Below are 26,446 nucleotides of genomic sequence, written 5' to 3' on the forward strand. Positions count from 1 at the left end.
AAAGTGCATTTTCACATCTTTTAAAATGCCACCAGCTGTTCATTATTCAAAGATGATCAAGTAATCAAACAATTATCCCTTTACAAATTCAAACAAATGTGTTTTCACATATACAAGTATTTCATAAACTAGAGTGCTAACTGGCCTATAACACAGTTCAAAGCAGACTTTCTTTCCCTGCGCGGGTGTTTGAGTGCTAATAAATGTTTACACTGGCACATGTGTCTCCCTTAGTGTGCTGTTTTTGGCCTTGAACTCATCTAATAACAGTCCAGAGGAAACCCTTAAATCATAAATCACATTCAGACAGGAACGAGGTACATAAATACTGATATAACACTGAAGAATTTATATAAAATGTAGTGTATAAATGTCCTTCCCTTCTATATTGACATTCATGTAACAAGCACATGAACACTTAAATGATGACATGCATGTGATAAAGTGCATGTAAGTCTGGCCATGTGTGCATGCACTGCGTTTCTTCATTTACACTGCTCCGTTTGAAGACACGCTTCATTTGTCTGAAATGGATCACATGTTCCGGCTGGTTTCTACTCAACTTTCCAGATGCCGATTTTTCCGTCGGCCCGCGCGGCTCCACTGAGCACGTAGCGATCTTCAGCCGAGCACAGAGTCTGGACGCTGTCTTCATGTGCCATCAGCTCCTTCTCCACCGTGTATCGATCCTTGTTCAACACGTAGATCTTCCCGCGGGTTTTCCCCTCGGGGCTGCGTCCGTGGCAGCCCACCCAGATCTGAGACCGGGAGAGATTGTGATGTCACTCTTTATGTTCTACTCACACATCTGGACAGATGAACGCGAGCGGTGTCTCACCTGGTTCTTGACTCTGATCATGCAGACGACGGCGGTGCAGTCTTTGAGCTGGATCCTGATGAAGGGTTTGTTCAGGTCTCTGCAGTGCCACACACACAGCTCCCCTGCGTCTGCGAAACCTGCCCACAGCTGCTGAGACTGCAATCATTCCCAGCACAAGTCAGTTAACAATCAGGCTCATCATACTTTATTTGAGTGATGCTTTAGAAGGGCACTGTCTGGAGTAAGACAGGTCACAAACTTTCATTAACTCAGTTACTGCAAAAAACACAATTGTTCTAATTATAAAAATGAGATTGTAATTACTTGTTGAATTTGGAAACCTCATGCATGTATTGAAAGAAATTTTTTTTTACTGTATATTAAAAATGTAAATAAAAATCTAACATAAAAAAATAATAGACAATTTCGGGTTTTTTTTGTTTTTGTTTTAAATGCATGCTTTATTCAAGCTATGCAAGCTAGGATTCATTAACTTGATCAAAAGTGCCAGTAAAGACTTTATTTCAAATAAAACGTTTTTTTTGTTTTTTTTTATTAAATCAAAAAATTGTATATTGCATATTGTTATGATTTCTGAAGATCATATGACACTGAAGACTGGAGTAATGATGCTGAAAATACAGCTTTGATCACAGAAATAAATTACACTCTAACAGATTCACATAGAAAACTGTTATATTAAATTGTAATAATATTTAATAATACTACTGTTTTTACAGTATTTTTGATCAAATAAATTTAAAAAAGACTTTATTCAAAAACATAAAAAAAAATGTACTGACCCCAAACTTTTGACTGGTAGTTCAAATAAATAAACAAGCAAACAAACAAACAAACACACACACACACACACACACACACATATATATATATATATATATATATATATATATATATATACATATATACATGCACACATTTTAAATAAATTATAAAGTAGTTAAAAAAATGTAACACCCGCACACCCCTCCCCCCATATTATTTTATTGACTTTTTCCATATATCATTATGATGTGGTTAAATGGTTAAATTAGGATTTGTATAAAAGTGTAAAAAATTGTATTGGAATGTTTTTCGTTTTTGTGTCAATGTAAAAATCTTAATAAAGAGATAGTAAAAAAATATATATGTTTTTAAAAAAAATTGTATCAACATATATAGCATTATCTATGTAGCAGTGCACATCCACAAACTACCTAAAATCATAATTAAAAATAAAAATCTGATTAATTTTCCAGTCCTATTAGAACCATCTAGGAGCCACCCAGAAGGGCCGAGCATCCACACAGCACCTTTTCTGGGAAATGATCAAAGCTGGTCCCCTCACAGTTCATCAGAGAGACCAGACACGTGTGCTTCATTAACTGCTGACTCAGGGCCCAGCTGGATGGACACAGCCTCATGCAGAATCAGGGTGAAACTGAGGCTACAGGGGATGTTTACCTCGTTAAAGAGCAGGAAACTGCTGAAGCCCCTCGGTGAGCTCAGCAGGTGATTTGGAAGAGACACCTTACGATGAACCGTGCCGTTCCTGCGCACTTCCAGCAAACAATCACCTCCACCTTAATACGAAACATCAGTTATGCACTGAAAATATTCTATCACCGCAAGCAGAAAGTTGTCATTTAGCAGAAACCCAAAGCTTATTTATTAATCATATAATGCTTTATAATCAACACTCTGAAAAAACTGAAACTGCATATAAACATTTGAACTGCACATGCAGTTTTTTGAATAAACCTTTTTACTGATATTATTATAGTTCTACTCCAATGCATTATTTAAATATAAATATTGAAAATATGTCTGTAATAAAACTTGACAGATTTCATGACAGATTTATTCAAACATACATTAGATAACAGGTTAAGTAAAATCATAATAGTGCATACAGTATATTTAGCAAAATACTCCCGAGAAATTTTTTCCTATCAAAATTTGAAAGCCTTTAAAAGTCAAAATATCAAAGCACAATGTTTAATGCAATTATCAATGATTTCAGCCCTTTCGTAACGGTTTTGGTCAAAACTGAAGATTCATTCATTGATATAATAGAAGAGCATTTGTAGTAGTAGGAGAGGCAGACTTACAGCACCACAGCATGCCGTTATGGATCTGGATGGACTGCAGTCTGTCACAGGAGACTTTGAACTGTCGTTTGACCTGCAGCGTGGACACGTCCCACACGACCACACTGCTATCCTTACTGCACGAGTACGCCATCGTTTGACTGTCACGGACACCAGGTCAAAAGATCAATTCAATCAGCACTGATGTCTAGATTCTGATCACTTGTTCACCAGTGAGAGTCCAAACAGCTGATAAAAACATCACAATAATCCACAAGTAATACACTCCACTCCAGTCCATCAGTTAACATCCTGTGAAGACAAAAGCTGCGTGTTTGTAAGAAATAAATGAAATCAATAACACGTTTTAACTTTGCTTCCAGCTTTCTCCAGTGAAAACGTGGTCTTGGTCTGAATCAGGAGAGAAATCTGCACAGATCAAGCACTGTTTACAAACCAAAACAATCCAAAACAAATTGATGTGAGAAACAACAGGAGATGGACTTTTTCACTGGAGAAAGCTTTATCATGGAGTTTTGCCAAAAGAGATGAAAGTTAAAACATCATTTTGATGAATTTGTTTCTTACAAACACGCAGCTTTTCACTTCTCAAAACATTAACTGATGGACTGGAGTGCTGTGGATTATTGTGATGTTTTTATCAGCTGTCATTCTGACGGCACCCATTCACTGCAGAGAATCCACTGGTAAACAAGTGATGCAATGCTACATATCTCTAAATCTGATTAAAAAACAAACTCATCTATGTCTTGATGGCCTGAGGGGGAGTATATTTTATTCTTGGGTGAACTATTCCTTCATTGCCAGTCCTTTTTAGTCTCCGTTACCTGAATTTGTCTGTTCTCTCCTCCAGGGCGAGTCCTGTGACCTCACCACGATGCTCCATCAGTTGTTTATTGCAGGAAACACTCCATGAATTTATGATGTAAATGAATGAATCCTTTGAGCCGATCCACAGCTGCTGCTGGTTCACTGCCAGCATGCAATTCTGACAGGAGTGCAAACAAGTCAAATTAACAAGTGAAAACAAATGAACAAGTGTGTTAATACAGTTACCAGCAGGGGGCAGCACTACTATGAGAACTGTAACGTGCACTAATAGTTTCCATGACTATATTGCATCCCACTAATGTGGTGGAGTCAAAAAAGGGGGAAATTATGTCATAGATGCAGCATGCGGGTGTAATGCACATTTACATTTAATCATTTAGCAGACACTTTTATCCAAACGACTTACAAATGAGAACAATAGAAGCAATTGAAAGCAATCTCATTGAAGACCAATGAGAAAACAACAACAGTATACAAGTGCCATGACGAGTCTCAGTTGGCACATACAACATTTTGCTTACATGCAGGAGTATTTTTTGTATTATTATTGCATTTTATTGCTTAAGTGCAGGAGTATTTCTTGTAGTTTTATTATTGCATTTTAATGATTACGTGCAGGAGTATTTTTTGTATTATTATTGCATTTTATTGCTTAAGTGCAGGAGTATTTCTTGTAGTTTTATTATTGCATTTTATTGCTTACGTGCAGGAGTATTTCTTGTATTATTATTGCATTTTATTGCAGGAGTATTTTTTGTATTGTTATTGCATTTTAATGCTTACGTGCAGGAGTATTTCTTGTAGTTTTATTATTGCATTTTAATGCTTACTTGCAGGAGTATTTTTTGTATTATGATTGCATTTTAATGCTTACGTGCAGGAGTATTTTTTGTAGTTTTATTATTGCATTTTATTGCTTATGTGCAGGAGTATTTTTTGTATTATTATTGCATTTTATTGCTTACTTGCAGGTGTATTTTTTGTATTATTATTGCATTTTATTGCTTACGTGCAGGAGTATTTCTTGTAGTTTTATTATTGCATTTTATTGCTTACGTGCAGGAGTATTTCTTGTAGTTTTATTATTGCATTTTATTGCTTACGTGCAGGAGTATTTTTTGTATTATTATTGCATTTTATTGCTTACGTGCAGGAGTATTTTTTGTATTATTATTGCATTTTATTGCAGGAGTATTTTTTGTATTATTATTGCATTTTAATGCTTACGTGCAGGAGTATTTTTTGTATTATTATTGCATTTTAATGCTTACGTCCAGGAGTATTTCTTGTAGTTTTATTATTGCATTTTAATGATTACGTGCAGGAGTATTTTTTGTATTATTATTGCATTTTAATGCTTACGTGCAGGAGTATTTCTTGTAGTTTTATTATTGCATTTTAATGCTTACGTGCAGGAGTATTTCTTATAGTTTTATTATTGCATTTTAATGCTTACGTGCAGGAGTATTTCTTGTAGTTTTATTCTTACATTTTAATGCTTACGTGCAGTATTTCTTGTAGTTTTATTATTGCATTTTAATGCTTACGTGCAGGAGTATTTCTTGTAGTTTTATTATTGCATTTTAATGCTTACGTGCAGGAGTATTTCTTGTAGTTTTATTATTGCATTTTAATGCTTACGTGCAGGAGTATTTTTTGTATTATTATTGCATTTTAATGCTTACGTGCAGGAGTATTTCTTGTAGTTTTATTATTGCATTTTAATGCTTACGTGCAGGAGTATTTCTTGTAGTTTTATTATTACATTTTAATGCTTACGTGCAGGAGTATTTCTTGTAGTTTTATTATTGCATTTTAATACTTACGTGCAGGAGTATTTCTTGTAGTTTTATTATTGCATTTTAATGCTTACGTGCAGGAGTATTTCTTGTAGTTTTATTATTGCATTTTAATGCTTACGTGCAGGAGTATTTTTTGTATTATTATTGCATTTTATTGCTTACGTGCAGGAGTAGTTTTTGTTGTTTTATTATTACATTTTGAAGCTTACGTGCAGGAATATTTTTTGTTGTTTTATTATTGTTTTTTGGTGCTTACATGCAAGAGTATTGTTTGTATTATTATTGCATTATAATATGGTTTCCTCACCAGACCGGACTTTCCCACTTGAACTGAGTTGTGCTGCATCGTCCAGCTGGCCGCGTCAAACACCAGCACCTTCCCATCGCTCAAAGCGCACCACAGCTTTGGGTTTCCACCGCCGTCCAGCTCTGAAACGCCCAGCTGCCCTAAAAAACACACAAGTGATGCTTACACGACGAGCCTCTGGCTTTCATAACAGTTCAGTTTCCTTCTGAATGCTGGTAAAATCCTCCCTGCTGTGTCACAAGCCCTAACTAGAAAACTTACACAATCTGAGGGAGGATGTGTGTCTACATACACTGAGTGAGACATACATCTGTGCTAAATTATAACATCCGGTGACAAGAAAGTCAGTCTCACAAAAAACACCACCATCTTCTGTTCTCTCTCTAACGTGAGATTTTTACAGTTTGTCAGTCCTCAGACGTGGAAAGAAAGCATGTGACTTTTGTCATTACGTTCAGCTGAATCAACAGGAGTGTTTTTGTGTTCCACAAAAGAAAGACTGAAAACTGATTTGTGATTCTTATCAGAGTCATATGACAAGTCCTTGATCAACGGCTGACAGCAGTGAAACCTAACAAATCAAAAACACATAAGACGATCGTAGCGTGCTCCTGGTCTAAATACACACTGAGTAACACTTTTACACAGATTAAATGCATTCAGTGAACTTTTATTGAGCCAGAATATCATAAACAATTGAGGCTGCATTTACTCATTAACTAATATATTAAATCTGATTAATTACATTCTAATGAAATAATTAAAAAGCTATCAATATGGAAACTAAACATATTAATTTCTATTTTGTCTTAATAACTACTTTCTTTATTGAAGAACACGCAGTTCTGAAATCAAAGAACATAGCTATGCATTAATGCAATATGTCAATTATATATATATATATATATATATATATATATATATATATATATATATATATATATATATATATATATATATATATATATATATATATATATATATATATATATTAGATGCTCATTTCAATGCTCAATTTTTGGTGCTCATCAGATTTGAATCAGGTAAAAAGTTCCAGACACATAATGAATCCATGGTTAATTAATTTAATATACAAATGAAGTAACTGTGGTAATTAATTCAATACATCAATAAAAAGGTTTACAAATATTCTGTTTCGTTATAATTATGACTGAAACAATAGAATAGGCAGATATTGTATTTGATGAAATTTGCTTGGTTTTTAAATGCATTCTTCAGAAAATATAAATGAATTATTTATATTCATATAATAATAAAATATGTATAAAGATAATACAGTTTATATAAATAATGTAGAAATCCCCCCAAAAAAATAATAATAATAAAACCATTTTAAATGCAAAAAAAAAAAAAAAAAAGCTTGGAGCATCCCAAAAAAAAAAAAAAAATGCCAAAAAAAAAAAAAAGTTGGAGCATGCAAAAAATCTTAACAGGATTTAGAAAAAAATTCCAGATGTTTTTGGCATAAACAGCTCTATCTGATTTTAGCAATCTAATCTCTGAGGGCACCCTCAAATCAAAGAACCCCAAAACCTGACCTGGAGTTGTGCTTGTTTAGCTTCATTATGCCTTTTACAAACACAGTAAAGAATGAAGTGCTTGAGATCCTTGAACAAATGTTTGTGTTTCACCCAGTTCACTTACAGTACGTCACTCAGAGGAAATCTTAATGACATCTGTCCTGACTCCTGAATGAGTCCAGTAAGGGTGAATATGGCATAACTGTACACTGGAAGGAAATAAGAGAGCATGGAAACTCAGCCCTGGGTGCTTTCTGCGAAACGGACTGGAAAACCGGTTCTTCTCCATGCTCGCAGGATCACACAGAAACATGTGAACAGGTCACTGGAGTAACACACTACCCTTCTACCAGTGACACGTCTGTGGAAACACCAGGGGAAACTGGCTGATCTGGGTGAGAGACACTTGAAAGCTAAAGCCAATTTGATATGAGACACACGTGTTTGGCTTGCTCTATTCTAAACAGTTAAATACTGCACTCTGCGTTCCTTTCTTTATTTTGCTAAACACAAAAGACGTTCAGCAGACCAACCAGGTGTGTAGAGCAGGATATCCACCGCCTGAGGAGCCGTCTGGTCCAGAGACGGGTTGATCTTGTGTTTCAGGGTCTCAGATGTAGTTTCAGGGACCGTCGTGGGCACTACAATACACCCAGAGACAGAGACAGTCACTAAATACAAACACGGTCATTTATCACACACTGTTGGTGACTTATACTCTGCTGTTTTTAGGTCCAACTAATGCCTTCAGACTGCTCATTTATTGTAAATATTGAGATCACAAAGATTACATAACATTACATTTCCTCATTACATATGTCATTTTCTCTGAAAGCATCATGCATTTATTGAACTTAAAAAAAAATATATATATATTTTTTAAATCTTATTTAAATATAATTGAAAAACAAATAAAACAAACATTTTGATAAATACAATAAGTCACATATAAAAATATGTAATTTATTCAAATGTGTGTCTACATACATATACACACATTTAAAAATTATGAAAATAATTAATTTAATAATAATATAAAAATAAGATAATTGTATAACAATCTTGATTAATTACTAAATAACGAGCAATTAATTATCTTTTTTTTTATTGAGTGACACACACACACACACACACATATATATATATATATATATATGTGTGTGTGTGTGTGTGTGTGTGTGTGTGTGTGTATATACACGTGCATGACTTATTAATTATGCACGTTCAGCCATAAATGAAAAAGCCAGAGTAAGAAATCTGGAGTAAAAGTGGTTCTTCAGAACAGCACTTATTGAGTGATACACACCCTCATGCTTCTTCTTATCAAAGTAGGCCAGTTTGGTAGCAGCGAAGATGGCTTTCTGCGACTGCAGGCTGCCGACCACAGCGTCCATCAGCAGAACGTTAGTCAAGGCCTGCTCCATGAACTGAGGGTCCTGCAGGACACAGATCACAGCACACATTCACACGGGTGTCTGTCTACAGCACAGGAGAGACTCTCCTGACCCTCGGGACAACAGCTATTAATGTCACCATGCTTCATGTCAGCAGAGCAGCAATTTGAGAAAGTGAGAGCAACTCCACCCGAAACTAAACCCTACATAACTGCGCTAAACTCCGTCACCTCACATTAAAACCTGGGGCATTCAGTAAAAACAATGACACTGTGTACTTTTACACTCTGTTCTGGTGTTTTCAGGTTCACAGTAAATGCTGCTCCACACAAACTCCATCTCTGCATGTCACTTTTAATGTAGGTTTGGGAATGCAACATCCATCAGGACAGCTTTTTCACATAATTGTGGTGGACATGAGTTTTCAGGACTTTCAATTTGTAACAAAAAGCATTTATAATGAACCTGCTGTCAAGTAAACGCAGATTTACTTAATGCCAGCTTTTTTGCCAGAGGTTTAACGTTTGAAAGTGAAGAATTTAAACCTATTAGTACTGTAAATGGCAGTGTAAAATAAATGTATTATTAATATACTTAATGAATACAATTAAATTATTTAGGGCTGTCAAACGATTAAATGCATCCAAAATAAAAGTGGATACATTTTTAAAGTTTATATATTTAATATATTTTTAATATAAATTATACATTATCATTTATTCATATAAATTATATGAATAGAAATATATACATCTATAAACTATATACTGTATATGTGTGTATTTATATATACATAATGAATATACACAGTGCATACACACATGTTATGTAAACAAAAACTTTTATTTTGGACGTGATTAATCACAATTAATCATTTGACAGCACTAATTTTATTAAAATAATATATTTCTATAATTTTTAATATATTTCTATAATTTTACTACAATTTTATATATAACTATACATTTTTGATGGTTTTAAAATTCGAAAGTGAAGATTTAAAAACATACTAGTACTAAAACTTACATTGTGTAAAACAAAATTACTAATACGATATATTTTTAAAATGGCAGAGGCTATATTTATACTTTAAGTTGGAATAGAAATCTTATACAGTATTACAGTTTATCGGTCCAAAATGGTAATTTGGCATTAATAGCGGTCAATCATGTTGGTATGCAAATGATCGGCCTGAACTTATTTACAAATTCATTTTTTTTTTGGTCGTGGATGCGCATCTGCATATAACTTATGTGCACCCCTAATAATAGGCCTATAATTTATAGACCAAATTGTGCAGTGCTACAGTGTAAATAAATAGTAAAAAAACAACAACAATCAAAAACACTTATTAAAATGTTAACTGATTAACTGGTTAAATCGTAGAAATATTAACTTAGAGAAAATATTTTATGTCCGAGGGGTTTGGCTGATCCAGGAGATGAATTTTAGCTAAAGCAAAGACCGAACCTTATGATTGTCCGCCATCTTCCTCCCGGCCCACATCTCTCTGATCATCAGGTGCCAAACGTCACACTCCGACTTCAGATTGGCCTCGAAAGTCTCCTTCCTGTGGGACGTTTTGATCTTCAGCGTCGGGATCCTCAGCAGAAGGAAAGGTGCAGAAGAAATCTTCACGTCCTGGATGAGAAGAATAAAGCCTTTCAAAGTAGCGGTTAATGCAGAAACTATTAAAGCCGGGTCGATGTGAGCGAAACCTCACCTCAATATCTCTGAACTTGGTGATCTCGACGTATCCCGGCCGGCCCTCCGTCAGCAGGAAGAGCCTGCGCTGGGTCATGGCGATCTTCCCCACGCCGTGGCTGGTCTTCACCGAGGACGAGAGCTTGTAGACACATTCGTCAGTCTCCAGGTGCTCCAGCACGACGACTGGCAGATCCACGTCCTGAGCCGCCACTTCGGACTCCTTCCAGAAGTTGTAGAAGAAACAGAAGGTCTCTGGATCCACCTGCTTCTGCTTACCTGTGTGGAGGAGATATTACAAACATGAGCACTTTACTGTAGATCCTGGGTTTTTAGACGCCACGGAAAACCAAATACCATCATCTTTGTGCAAGGCACCCGTAAATAAATAAATATAGAGTATAAAGCAGCTACCCAATTTATACTGTGATATTTAACATATTTATAAACTAAGAAAAATATATGTTTTTTTATTTTATTTATTTATTATTTGGAAAAGATTTAGTTTAAATAACATTACGTTATGTTTCGAGTTGTTTCCACATGCACTATACTACTGTACTGTTTAATTGATAATTACATAATAGATTTTTTTTTATTATACACGTATTTATTTAATTTAATCTAAATCTAAATCAAATATTTAATTAACTATTGTTTTTTTATTTAGTGTAATTTTAATTACTATTTATAATTTTTTACAGTTTTATCTTAATTTTTTTATGCAGATGGATCATCTTATTTAAATATTATATAGTTCAATAAATTTTCATCTATTTATTAAGTTTCATCTCATATTTATCATTTATTTTTACATTTTACATTTTCCTTTAAACTTTGATTGTTTGAAATATCTAATTTAATTATATATGCATATATTTATATATTTTATTTTAGTTTTATGCATTTAATCTTTTTAATTTTCTCATTTATTTATATATTTCAATCTAGTTTTATGTATTTAATAATCATATTTCTAATGTTTTTTATACTTTTCTAAAAACTTTCATTGATTGATTAATTGATTGATTGAATATACAAATGTATTTATGTATTCATTTATATATCCTAATCCATTTTATTTACTTAGTTTAATCTTATTTTTATTTATTTTTACACTTTTTGTCTCTAAACTTTGATTGATTATCTAATTATATATATATATATATATATAATACATTTTTAATTTATTAATTCAGTTTAATAATCTGACTTTTTATCATTTAATTCTACATTTTTACACTACTTTTTAAACTTTGATTTTAATTGGTAGGACATGGAAGTATCAAAGAGTCATCATTTACTCTCCATCATGTTAAAAACCGGTATGACTTTCCTTTTCCAAGAACTGTGAAAGGGGAAAAAAGTGGCAAAAAGTCACAAGACTCATGCATTATACTGTACTGCAGGTCTTCTGAAGTCATATGATGCTTTGTGTGAGGAACAGACTCAAATATAATCATATTTAAAGCTGCCGTCGGTAACTTTTGACGCTCTAGCAAATGGCAATAGGACCACTGGGAGGAGCCAGAGGAGTTTGATTTTTTCACAGATTACCTATCTCATATTCTACTGTCAGACTCAGGACATAATGACAGGTTAAACAAATATGTAAAAAGTACATTTTTACAAAAGTTACCAACTGCAGCTTTAATGTTATATGACCTAGTGATCTTAATGATATATTCAAATATGATGTGGACTTTAAATGACCAAAACGTCTCTTCCACATGACACAAAAGAAGGAAAATCATGTAGTTTGAGAACATGATCACGGGGAAATGCTGAATGAATTATTGGAGATCTCGTGTCATCGGGATTAAATGTGCTTTCTTTACTTTATGGCTCCAATCAATAAAACAATATGGTAAATTCCAGTGAGATGTATACAAACAGCACACAATACAGCTAAAAATATCTCCTTAAAACCTGAATTTTAACTAAAGCATTCTTCAAATGTTTTTAAATAAAAGGAGGAGTAAGAGTGTATGAGTAAGAACTGCATTTGACACACATGACAAACACAAACCTGTTCTACTAATACCATCCAGGAACTGATGTGTGATGTGTAACAGGGCTTTAAACTTTACATGCCTTTAAATAGGCTGGAAATGATTAACCAGCATTGTGCTACTCTAGCAAGTGAACACAGGACTAAAGCTAGGATTTACACACATACTGAGTGAGAGATGGCAGCTCTGAATGTCGACTACCTGAAGAGCATACATTCACACACGCGCGCATTCATGCTCATGCAGGTACAGTACGGAGTCATGCCATGATGCTGTTAGTATTGATGGCACATGCAAACTATGCTTACCCTCAAGCTCAAGGTAAAACACAGACTGGGAGGTGAAATCCACACCTGACAAACCAAAGCCAGTTTTACCAAAAACACTAGAAAATGCACGATACATCGGTGACCACATCACTATTAGCCCAAATTAATATCAGCATACTCCAATGATTTTTATCTGCTGGAATGGGCCGATATTGGAAGCAGATATTATCAGTATATTTTTACTCTGTATTTTTAAGATATCCCAACAATATATTCTATAGAACAGAGTAAAACTGCTGCATCAGCCAAATGGATATATACCAGTATTATCTAATCAAATTATCCATCTGTCTATCTATCTATCTATCCCTCCACCTATCATCTACCAGTCAATCTACACATCCATCCATCATCAACCTAGCTAACCATCTATCCATCTTCTCATCTATCATCTGCCTGTCTATCTACCCGTCCATCTATTCATCATCTAGCTGTTTATCTACCCATCCATCCATCTACATATACCTATTTATCTACCCATTCATCCATTCAATCATCTACCTGCCTATCTACCATCCAGTCATCTACATATAGCTATCCATCTACCCATTCATCCATCCATCTATCAACTACCTATCTACCCATCCATCTATCCATCCATCCACATATACCCATCTAATTACCCATTCATCCATCCATCCATCCATCAATCATCTACCTGTCTATCTACCCATCCATCTATCCATCCATCCACATATACCTATCTAATTACCCATTCATTCATCCATCCATCCATCCATCCATTAATCCATCCATCCATCCATCAATCAGCTACCTGTCTATCTACCCATCCATCTATCCATCCATCCACATATACCTATCTAATTACCCATTCATTTATCCATCCACCCATCATCCATCAATCATCTACCTGTCTATCTACCCATCCATCCATCCATCCATCCATCCATCCATCCATCCATCCATCCATCCATCCATCCATCCATCCATCCATCCATCCATCCACATATACCTATCTAATTACCCATTCATCCATTCATCCATCAATCATCTACCTGTCTATCTACCATTCATCTATCCATCCATCCACATATACCTATCTAATTACCCATTCATTCATCCATCCATCCATCCATCCATCAATCATCTACCTGTCTATCTACCCATCCATCTATCCATCCATCCATCCATCCATCCACATATACCTATCTAATTACCCATTCATCCATTCATCCATCCATCATCTACCTGTCTATCTATCTAGATCTATCTAGAATTTATGGGGAAAAAAAGGCTTCTGAAATTTGAGGTTGATGGCTTGCTTGTGTGTTATGTTTTTGACTAACTTCTTCCACTTCTGATGTAATTTCTAGCGATAAATTAGTACTGACTGCAGTAATAACATATTACCAAGTTATTACCAGTTATACCAAGCTTAGTTATCACCAAAGCTCCCTCCATTTTGTTCAAGATCATTAAACTATTAAACTGTCTCAGAAATCAGTTTCATAAAGTAACTTCATAAACAAGCACTGCCTGTGAAGTAGATTTCTTTTAGGGCAGGAAAGCAACAAGTCAGCAGCATAATCTTTCAGATGCAGCCTTGGATTGCAAGAACAGGAAAGGTTTGATCTCTGTCAGTTTCCTTAGCCAATTAGTTTGCTTGTCACACGACAGCTCTATGCTGATGTACGAACTTTGAACTCACCCACAGTCAGCGCCTCAAACAGCCGCTGGATGGTGCCCTGATCTCTCACGATGCCCGACTCCTGAACACGCCGAACAAAGTCTTCCATGTGCAAGTGTTTCTTGGGCAGTTTGAATCTCTTCACCGACCCGCCATCCACTGGTCGAGCCCTCTCTCGATCACTCTCTCTTTTCACCCGGCTGATCAGACGCTTCAAATCAGGGCGTCGCTCGGCCGTCCTCCTCTCTTCCGCCGGTAGAGACTCAACCAGTGCGTTCAGCATCTCGGCAGGAAAGATGTCCATGTCTGTCTTATACAAGCTCTGGAAGTCTGTGAGGGCATCCAGACGCTTCCCAGCAACAGAGTTCACCAGTCCCCGCAGGTAATAGTAACGTGCCAGGAGGGCGGAGTCATCTGGGGATGCTCCGGAGATGGCTTTGCTCAAGTCTCTGATGAGATCATTGTAGTAATTCTGAACGTACTGGTAGAAGAGCGGTGGAGGGAATTCTGGGAGTTTAAAGGTTTTGATTGGCCTTGAGGGACTCCAGGAACCTGCTGTTAACATAAAATAAAAGCTAAGTGGCATGCACTATGACTTTGTTCAATGTCTTAAAGGTGACAAAAAAATCTAAATGGACAATTAAATTTCTTTAGTAAATATAAAATAAAAGTTTTATAGCTTTTAGTGCATGTCTATATGCTAGTGTACACCTGAAGGTTGACAAAATAAATATATAGCAGCATATTTCTCTTCCAGAAGAATGAACAAAAATAAAATATTGATGACATCGCTGGTTCAGGGCATATGCTATTTGATATGAACAAAACATCTCAGCAGACTTCCAAGGGAGCCTTAAGATGTCTTAAAAATTGGCACATAATTAATAGAATTAATATGAATATTATAATTAGTAATATATTAATAATTTTAATATGAACAAATATGTAATTCTAAAAAAAAAAAAAACAGTTCAACATCTTAATTTTTTTCTCTCACTAAATATTAGTTTAATTGAAGAATAAACAGTTGTTGAATCACAAAATGAATTGTGTTTTTATATATTTATATACTATTAAAGTTATAATAAAGTTACAGTCTATATGATATAACATAATGTTTTATATCATATAATATTGTGATGGACCGTGGGTGGGGGGGGGGGCTTCAAATTACTATTATTATTCAAATGATATTCATACTTTTATTTAATATTAAATAATTCAATTAATAATTATTTAAAGAAATTATAAGTCTTACTAATTTAAAATGCTAGAAAAAAAAACAAAATCAAAATGTACTTAAATATTTTTTTTTCCTCTCAATAACTTGTTTTATACTTTATATATTTTACTTTATATTATTTTTTGTTTGCTAGTGGTGACTAATAATAGCACATTAAAACCCTTGATAATATATCTTGTCCTTCGATATCTATGGCTCAAATTCCTGTTTCAATTAAAACAAATTGCATTCATTAAACCACACGAATCCCTGGAGTTTCCCTGGCTAAGGCTTGTTTCAGAATATGAGGTGCCAAGTTTCCCTCACCGCTCTGGAACGTCATGGTCCCCATGGACGTCTGTCGTATCGGGACAGTGAGCAGCCGGTGATCTGCCAGGTTTGGCATACTCATCCCCAGCCTTCTGTTCAGGCCGTTCTCTGGTTGGACGTACTTGCGGTTGATCGCCTCCATCGTGGGTCTGCGTGGAGACACTGTCAAGGTCTTCATCCTGAGCAAAAGAGACAGAGACGTGTTTTAATTCAGCTCATTGATGTCAGATGATGAACTTCACCACCCAAACTGAATCTTAAAGAGAAATTATGTTATTTTTAACCTAATATCTTACACTGCATGTGTGACCTGCTGTACCACTGACAATCATTTCAATATGTTCATCGATGAGTAGAAATGCATGGAAATGTTTACAGTAAGTACACTTACAGAGACAGCAGTTAAACATGCAGGATCGGGAAAACTATGTCTGACTTTTTTATTTTTAGAAGTAAAACACTGGCTGCTGTGGCGGAATAACTTACAAAACCTGTTAAGTTACAAAAGTCATGCCAAAATAAATAACAACCCTGGTTACTTTTCCTTGGTATCTGTTACCAGGAAGAGACTAGTCCAAATGATCTGTGGTAACTATGCTAAACATGCAGTATAAACGGAAAAATTATAAAAGGTCACGTTAACTTCACTTTTCTTCAGTAGAAAGTATCACACTGAAAGAGATCCATAATGAGGAGGTGATGCTGCTTTTTGTTTCCTGTATTTGACACCTATTTGTGTTCTCTGTCTCTGGTCACCAATGAGTTAAACATATTAGGTTTTCATCAAGTACATCCCTAATGCATGATCAGCTGAAGAGTAAACAGTTACTTTATTGACGAGCTATCCTGAGGACACCAGGAAAACGTGATCTAACTGTCCGTCACTGTTTACACTGCACACAGGCGTTACATTAGTGCTGCATCCGCTTAGAGAAGAAGTGCTACTCTACCTCAAAAAGAGGAATTAGAAATGCAAAACTTAGATATCGATCATTTTTATGTTTGCGGCTTTGCGCAATTCATGCAAGCTTTGCAATTAACTTTTAGTCCTGCATTCTCGATTTTTATTTACTGTAAATGCATTTCATTTATATGCATTGAGCTGGTGATGCAAAACAAGCAAAATACCTGAAAAATAACACAATATTAATTTAATTTAATGAACAGAAACTGGAAACAAACAGAGAGAGATGAGATTCCATTCCATTAATGTTGACTTTTATTTACCTGCGAGACTCTGAGCGGATGTTCAGCTGCATGCGAGTGAAAGCGTCATTCTTTTGGTTCAAACGGTCCCGTAGAAATGAGTGGAATATATGAGTGTCTAAAACCTACAAGCACACACACACACAGGCATGAGTGAGAGGGTTTGGTAGAGAAACACATGCTGGGTGTAAAACCAGGCACAAGTATTTATTTACCTTCTTGTAGAACGTGTGATCGGTCATCTCTCTGGACCTGAGGAACTCCTCGCTGTTGAAAACACGATGCCCATAGTTCAGGAAATCACAAACCTCACTACAGAGAGCAGAAAAAGAAAACATATGGATTTCAGATCCATCACATAGCATGAAACAATATTTTGAATAAGAATTTGCAGGATGCTTCTGTTAACCTTTAATAAAAAAAAAAAAAACTTTAAAAAGTCTTGTGTTTTCAAATAAATCAGACCACCGCAGAAATAACAGAATGTTTCAGTTCTGAATCTAAATGACAGCATTCTGAGTTTAACCAATCATAAATGAGCTCATTTACATATGACATACATAGCTTGTTTAATTTTAACACTGTGTCCTAAAGTTATTTAACTTACACATATAAACACGTATATACATACAAACACATACACACACACACACACACACATACACACACACACACATATATATATATATATATATATATATATATATATATATATATATATATATATTAGGGGTGCTCCGATCACGATCGGCCGATCGTTAATGCGCATCCCGTCAGTAAAGCCGGTTCTCTAATCAGCAGTAAATTCCATCAGGTGCGTGATTTCACATAGAGCAGCTGTTACTACACAGAGCCAATGTTAACTGAGAAGCTGCGCAAATCCACGTTCATTTTCAGCGTTTATTTGCGCATCTTCTCAGTTAACAACTGAGAAGATGTTTTATATATAGCTATGTTTTATATATAAATAAAACATAGCTTTTTGTGGTTGTGGCTTTTTAGAAGAAAAAACATTAAATGCAGATGATTTCATTGTTTGTTGCCATCAGAGTTATTTTAGTATTATTTATATAGTATTATTATTATTATATCATATATTATTTATATCGAATTATTTATATTATAATATTATATTTTACTATTTTCAGTTTTTAAGTGTAATATTAGTTTTAGTAAGTGTGTGATGTGATTTTGTCATTTTATTTGTATACCGTATTTTCCGGACTATAAGTCACACTTTTTTTTATAGTTTGGCTGGTCCTGCGACTTATAGTCAGGTGCGACTTATTTATCAAAATTAATTTGACATGAACCGAGAGAAATGAACCAATAGAAAACATTACCGTCTCCAGCCACGAGAGGGCGCTCTATGCTGCTCAGTGCTTCTGTAGTCTACACTGAAGACATATAGCGCCCTCTGGTGGCTGTAGACGGTAATGTTTTCTCTTGGTGCTTGGTTCTAAATAAATGCGACTTATAGTCCAGCGCGACTTATATATGTTTTTTTCCTCATGATGACGTATTTTTGGACTGATGCGACTTATACTCGGGTGTGACTTATAGTCCGAAAAATACGGTATTTAGTTGAAATATTTCTACCTAGCTTTAATTTATTTTTAATTTGTGTTTCAGTATTAGTAAATTTAGTATTTTAAAGTTAAAAGGGTAACACTTTATTTTACAGTCCTGTTCCCCATGTACATACTATGTACTTATTCTAGTAATTACAATAACTATGTAATAACTAGGTACTAACCCTGAACCTACCCCTAAACCTAACCTTACCCCATGTAGTTACCTTGTGTTTCCAGAACGGTAAGTACATGTACTGTAAATTAAAGTGCAACTGTTAAAAATATTTATGGCAACAACAAAAAAAAATCTAAATAAAATTTTTACTTTTATTTAGATTTTTTACAATAGATTTTTTATAATAACACATTTTTTACAAAATGTTAAATAACTTAAACCTTAAATATAGAGTAGGACGGAGTTTAAGGGGTCATAGAGAGGGTGAAAACATGGTCAACACAATATTAAGAGTCATCTGTGCAAATTCACAATGAAAATAATATAATGACAGAAGCATCATATGGCATGAGCTCTAGAAGTGTTGAGCTTCAGACCTGAAGATGTTGACGATGAGCTCCATGCAGACGTTCAGGATGACGGAGTTGACTTTGCACTGCCACTGTCTCCTGTGAGCGCGCAGACCGTTGATGTCAGTGTGGCTGGCGGCATGACACACATCCAGATCATAGTGAAGCTGCAGTCCTTTAGCTCTACACAAACACACACAGAACACACTCAACACTGCAGCTCCGCATTCACACCACAACCTGAAGCTGAACTGACAACACACGGTCTAAGCCCTGCAGCGCTCTGTTTATGTGATGGATGACTCTGTTTATTAGGAGTGATTATGTTCATTATTTGCAATTTACTTAATTGTGTCTCTGGGCACCTTTGAGTTTGACGCTTTGTACACAGCAGGATCATGTTCAACAGTGAGCGTAAAATTCAGTGAATCACCTCAAACTATAAATAATGTCGTCATGTGATGAATTACAAAAACACCCTGTTGGTATCCATATTAAAGGTGCAGTGTGACATGTTTACAGTGTTAAAATGTTAAAATACTGTCTTTTTTTCCCAGATTATCTTGAAAAATAAAATGGTTTCACAAATATATGAAATGTTTTCAACATTGATAATCAGAAATGTTTCTTGAGCAGCAAATCAGCATATTATTATCATTTCTGAAGATCATGTGACAAGGAAGACTGCAGTAATGATGCTGAAAATACAGCTGCACATCACAGAAATAAATTACTTTTGAACAGATGTTTACATAGAAAACTGATATTTAAAATGATAATAATATTTCATAATATTACATTTTTTTCTGTATTTTTGATCAAATAAATGCAGCCTTGGAGACTTCATTCATTCACATTAAAAAGTCTTACTGACCACCAAACTTTCATACAATATGGTGTGCAAAGTGAAACAGGAATTTCGATTCTCTTACCGGAATATAAAACATTCTCTGGCTGTCAGTGGCACATCTGGAAGATCAAATCTGTTTGAAGTTGAAGACAGCACTGTTCGTTGGTCAATGTCTATAAGCACCAGATCATCCAACTCCTTTCAGAAGAAACAGGAAGCTGTCATCAACTGAGCAATGAGAAGTCTGGCTTACTATTATTAGTGTAGTATAATTGATTTGAATGTCACATAATCATCATTTTCAAGCTAAATGGAAAAGGTTTGGAGCATGCAATCAAACCAAGTCCGTACCTCTGCGACCTCCTCGAAGTGGGACGTGTGGCAGCCCATCACGAAGGCGGTGGGCGCCATGATGAAGTCCAGCATTTGGTGAGACAGGACGGGTACGAACGGATGCTGCCAGCGCAGCGGGTGAATGAAGACCATGAAGCATTCGGAGACTAGCGTGAGTTTGGCCCAGTTGGTGGACAGAAACACCACCCTCTGCTCCATCAGGATACTGCTGATGATCTGAGAGCAACATAACCAGCAAGACCTTTGAGTTGCTTTGAAATTATATTGGATATAGCAAGCTGTAAAAACATAAGCATGTCCTGTATAAAGATTTGGTTGAGTTTGATCAAAAATCTTAATGGTTTATACTGGTTTGGTGGCAGTCTAGTCTGTATCTAATCTAATCTGTATGTCCCGGTGTTGTTTTAGCATTAATATACAGTACTATTATGGTTTTTATTCATATTTTGAATGACCTTTTATTAGGTATTTTGTTATGTGCTTTCATCACTTTTATTTTTTCATAATTTGACATGTTTTTAATAATACTACATCTTAAACTTAATTTATTTCTATAAATTGCTAGTGCAACATTTCTAATTTTCATTTAAAGTTTTTCATTTATTATTTTCAGGTTTCTTATGTGACTTATCAAGACATACTGCTGCTGCACAAATAGCATATAAAATAACCGTAGCAGATCCTTACAGGTGGAGCTGGGGAAGGAGGAGGATTTAAAAAAGTTGGCTGCAAAACACTCTAGTAGTGGATGCTAACCAGTCATTTATACACACACACACACACATATATATATATATATATATAGGTAAAAACTGATAGCCTGAATGCACTGTAAGTCGCTTTGGATAAAAGCGTCTGCTAAATGCATAAATGTAATTTAATTTAATTTAATAAATTGTGTGTGTATATATATATATATATATATATATATATATATATATATATATATATATATATATATATAGCTTAAATTCAATTTTATTTAAATCTTTTTTATTTCAGTTTTAGTAATTATTTTATTTCACATTCTGCAACTAATATTTATATTCTAATTAATTTCAGCTTTATTTCAATGAACAAAAATGTTTTTAAAAGTTTTAGTTAACACTAGTAGTCCAGATATGTAAGATTGTAAGAGGTGGCGTGAAGCTCCAGACCTGCAGGATCTGTTCGGGTTTGAAACACAGAAAGGGCAGGTGAAGATCGAGGTCCATGACGGGCCGATCCACATCCAGTCGGGAGGGAAGTTCAATCTGAAAGGGCCTGAGATTGAACACCTAGAGGAACATTCACAAAAAACAACAATGAAATAGGTGAGCTGAAACAGCCCGCACAGGTAAAATAACCGAATGTATAACCAAATAGTGCAGGTTCTTGTGAACCTTTCCAGCATGACTGTGGTGATAAAGATGCTCACCACATTCAGCGGCCCGGGGGGTGGGATGGGGACCAGAGCCAGTTTGGCAGAAAACTCCTTTACCTGCTCTTCAAAGTCACACATGCGGGACGTCTTCAGCTGGAGCAAGAAACTATGACAGAGGAGAAATAAACCAGTTACAACAAATACTTCATGTTACAGCTAAATAACAGTATGTAGTGGCTTTTACCTGGACAGACAGTCTCTGAGGGCGTTATAATAAGGATATTTGGAGATGACACATATGCTGTACGTGGTGTAGAGACGCTGCAGTTTTTTCAACTGCTGACTATTTTGATGAATCCCGTTATCTTGTTGGTACTAAAAAAAGCACATTTTGTGATTGTATTATTGATCAAGAAAATGCAGCCTTGATGAGCAGAAGGGAGTAAAACAATAAAGAATCATCTTTGCTGATCCCTTTTAAATGGTAGTGCAGTTCTTGCTTGATATCATAATTATTGTATTAGTATATATGATGCAGCCAGTGATCTCACATGAACCGGTTTGCAGTACTGAGCCACCACACCATGAGTCTGGTTCCCAAACACATCGGTGAACACCAGGAAATGATAGCTGTCTTCTCTGCTCTCATTGGTTATTCTCAACCCATCTGTCCAAAGACAAACCAGACAGTGTCAGCCTTACTGATTAATAACACACAATCTCAGACTGAGGCGATTGCGAGGGTCACCTGGGAAGCAGAGCTGCAGCAGGGCTATCAGGTCAATGTTTTGAGGTACGCTGAGGTCGTCCGAGCCGGCCACCACTGGTTCGTTGGTTTGGCCGGAGTCGCTGATGGTGGAAAGCAGTCGGTCTCTCTTCTTCTTAAAGGAGCGTCTCCGCTGGCCTCTGCAGAAGGCTGCATCGAGATCCTGTTGAGTGCCGTTACTGGAGCTCTCCTTCGTCACAAACGGAGGCGCGTGAACCTGCAGCACCTCCGCCTCCACCAGAGACTCTTTACCTTTACCCTGCAGCTGCGTCCAAACAAGATGAACAGTCAACAATTTAGATTGAAATGTATTTGTGTGCATTTTTATATGAATAAAAATGCTAACTGTGTTCATCTTGTTTGTGTGTGTGCATATATATATATATATATATAAAATGTAAATATATGCATACACACAAACATGCACACATAATTACATTTTGGAAAGGTTTTACATTTATTGATATATATATATATATAAATATAAATATATATATATTATTTTTTATGTTATAATTGTTATTAAAATTTGAAACATTTAATGAAGATTTTCAATGTGTATGAATATATTATATATATACACACAGGTGACATTTTGGAAATTATTATTATTATAAAAATTATAACTAATAATTATTATTAAAAACTAAATATAGTCATATGTTATATATTAATATTACTTGTATTAAATGTGTTGTTATTAAAAAAAACTAATAAATGTATTATGTATTATTCAAAAACTATTACATTTAATTATTGATAAGATAATAAATATGTTTAGAATATGACAACATGTGTTAATAATATCATTATTATCATTATTAATTTTAAATTTAATTACAATGTCATGTTATATATGTTATATACAATGCATACACACACATACATATATATATATATATATATATATATATTTTTTTTTTATATATATTAAAAAAGTATTGTTAATATGCATTCCATAATTTTTATTGATATTTATTAATAATGTTTCAAACAGCATTTCCATTCTTTTTTTTTCACCATTTTGTGCAGAATATCTGTGAATACTGAAATGTAACGGTGTGTTTTACCAGATGTATGTCTTTCAGACGCTCATTAGATACTCCGAGCACCACACAGGCCTCCAACAGACCCGGTGGGATGTTTCCCGCCATCAGAAGCGGTTCTGCTGAGCTCTGGCCGTCGATGATCTTCCACAGCACACTCAGAAAAGTCTTCAGTCTTCAGTCTTCAGCCCCATTGTGGTTCTTCTACTTCCTGTAGGTCTTTTGAAATGAATAAGACTTCAGTTTGTGCTACAGACTGTGAAAGCAACCACTACTGCTATTACTATTACTTTTACTTATTGCTTATGGTTGGTAATGCGACATGTAGAAACCAGAACATCACAGAGACAATAAACCACTTATAAATATTGTGTAAGAAGCAGCTACTGCCGCTATGAGGATTGTATTTGAAGACGCATGTAAACAAAAAAGGAAGTTTGCTCAGTATGAGGTACAAAAACTATCACCCATAAAACCACCTCTAGCTAAAATGTGAGAACATGGCTTATGTTTCACAATCAAAACTCCTGAGTCAACAATCCAGCGTCTCCCATCTGAGTCAAATGATGAAGTGACCGATTCATAGATGAATGTGTCAGCAGCATTCACCAAACTTATAAAAGTTGTCAGATCTTGTCAAACCAAACCAGCCCTGTCAAGAAATGCCAAGACTGTACGTGTGTTTACGCCATAGTTGCAACACATGATTCCTGAGTAAACCGGCGGGTGAAGTCGAGTAGAGACAGAGAGAGCATTCATCTGCTGGTGCCAAGTTTGACAAAGACGTCAGACCAGTTGGGAAAAACCAAGAAAAGACAGGTTTGTCACCTCTGAGCACATACCTCCTTCGGTTTAGCTGTACTTCAGTGAAAACTCCTGTAAACAACATGCTCTAGCCCTTTGTATAATCATTATACATGACCCCCTTTTTATGATTTAAAAGTTCATGTCACACAGCACAAACATTTAAGTTGTTAAGTCAATAAGCAGTATTATATAGGTGTATTAAATTACATAAAGAAACAAGTTCATTATTAAATTTTTCAACAATGTATAATATATAAATGGTATATATGTAATATATACATACATATATACACACACACATACATATATACACACACACACATACATATACATATATATATATATATATATATATATATATATATATATATATATATATATATATAAATTTAGTCATTTAGCAGACACTTTTATCCAAGGCGAATTACAAATGAGAAAAATATAAGCAATTTTAACCAACAGAGAGGCAATAATATCTAAGTGCTGTGTTTTTAATAATAAATAAAAAGAGCATGGTTTAAATGATGAGTACAGATAAAAACAAGAATATAGAATACAAAAAGAATAGAAAATGCTAGTGTTTGAGGGTCATTTTTTTATAATAAATAAAAAGAAAACAATAATATAGGATATGATAGGGATTGCTAGTGTTAGAGGCTCTTGTTTTTACAAAGAGATATCTCAAATCTCAAAATTGACAAAAGTTTAAAGTTCTTTTTGTGAAAAAGCCAACTGACAACACAGTAAACAAGCTCAATCACTCAACGAAACAAACGATCTTTGTTATGATCGGCTGGTTTTGCGTAAATTATTACGTTATATCTCATGCACTATTTCACATCTGCTGTCAAGCATAACCGAAACTAGAGAAAAACACCGAGCGGATCGAGTTTAAAGGCAGAAAATATAACGTTACAGTGACTGAACATAAAGAAATGTCCTGTCTTTGACACAAGCGAAATATAATCCGAGTTAAATGACTGATTGTTTGCATGAAGATACAACAGTAAGCAACAGCAACACAATTTTCATTTATAATCAGTAAAGTAAACAAACCTGTGTCCCGCGGCGTGTCAATCACTGAGCGTGACTTAAACCGCGACTGAAAATGAGATAATAAAGCGCTGCTGATGATGTAGGTCAGAATCAGTTTAAATCACGCCTCGTTGTGACTATAAACACCCGTCAAACTCAGTTTGTGTGTGAGCAATGGAAACCCCGCAACTGGAACTCCTCTGATGCCGAAAACACCAACCCTACTATTGGAAAGACTAGACTCATGAATATGTATTAGGTAACACTGACGTTGCCTAGTAACCTTTCTGAAGCGTTAAGTCAGATGACCTAATTAATATTCTTGCGTCACGCCGTCACCGTAATATCGCTCGCTTTTTGACCAGTCAGGTAGGACTACAAGCCAAACGTCACCTTACGTCATTAATATTCATAAGCAAAGCCGTCAACATAGTAGAATTCGTAAAATAATCTTCCAGAGCTGTAAAACATCTGGATTAGAATACTAAGTCTATCCGCAATTACTCAAGAATATTATAAAGAGCACATAGAGTGATTTTTAACTGAAATAATTAAGGTTTATCGATTCGACAGTAATTAACATGCATTTTATTTTGCATGTGCTCTTGACTCTACACGTGGGTTAATTCATGCAAAAGCTTAGCATAATTTTTAAATCTAAGACGCCACCTAGTGTCTATTTCTGACTGATCACTGACCTAAATGCCACCTTTACTACTCTAAAATAATAATAATAATTATAATGAAAACCGTTTTACTCTTAACAAAGGCTATTATTATTAACACTGGCGGTTCTAGGGTGAGTAAGTTAGATTTGCAGTAACAAATCACCTGATTTGAGAAATGTCTAAATCGGTATAGTAGTTTTC

The 26,446-nt window shown here is 35.0% G+C and overlaps 2 protein-coding genes across 2 annotated transcripts in view; one reads left to right on the forward strand and one right to left on the reverse strand.

Moving 5' to 3' along the window:
* The window catches only part of LOC132103913 (large ribosomal subunit protein P1), a 241,786-nt gene that overhangs the window by 131,292 nt on the left and 84,048 nt on the right, over positions 1-26,446 (forward strand). The window lies entirely within an intron of this gene.
* dennd3a (DENN/MADD domain containing 3a) lies at positions 213-25,816 on the reverse strand. Its single transcript, XM_059508976.1, has 24 exons — positions 25,599-25,816; positions 23,760-23,954; positions 22,672-22,960; positions 22,475-22,590; positions 22,168-22,298; positions 21,978-22,089; positions 21,718-21,837; positions 20,558-20,776; positions 20,289-20,404; positions 19,384-19,539; positions 17,473-17,569; positions 17,279-17,382; positions 16,049-16,230; positions 14,521-15,051; positions 10,530-10,789; positions 10,277-10,447; positions 8,719-8,848; positions 7,946-8,053; positions 5,872-6,011; positions 3,759-3,919; positions 2,932-3,071; positions 2,285-2,403; positions 839-976; positions 213-758 (listed from the first exon to the last, which is right to left on the reverse strand). Exons 2-24 carry the CDS (start codon positions 23,841-23,843, stop codon positions 555-557), a joined length of 3,828 nt encoding a protein of 1,275 aa, XP_059364959.1. The 5' UTR covers positions 23,844-23,954; positions 25,599-25,816; the 3' UTR covers positions 213-554.

The sequence above is a fragment of the Carassius carassius genome, chromosome 25 (genome assembly GCF_963082965.1).
Source record: "Carassius carassius chromosome 25, fCarCar2.1, whole genome shotgun sequence".
NCBI lineage: Eukaryota > Metazoa > Chordata > Actinopteri > Cypriniformes > Cyprinidae > Carassius > Carassius carassius.

Excerpts from the sequence above, each read along its gene's own strand:
- dennd3a (XM_059508976.1), bottom strand. The coding sequence starts at position 23,843 with ATGGCGGGAAACATCCCACCGGGTCTGTTGGAGGCCTGTGTGGTGCTC. Across the intron at positions 22,591-22,671 it reads GCTGCAGCTCTGCTTCCCAG|ATGGGTTGAGAATAACCAAT; the intron begins GTGACCCTCGCA and ends GTCTTTGGACAG. Across the intron at positions 977-2,284 it reads GTTTCCTGCTCTTTAACGAG|TCTCAGCAGCTGTGGGCAGG; the intron begins GTAAACATCCCC and ends GAATGATTGCAG.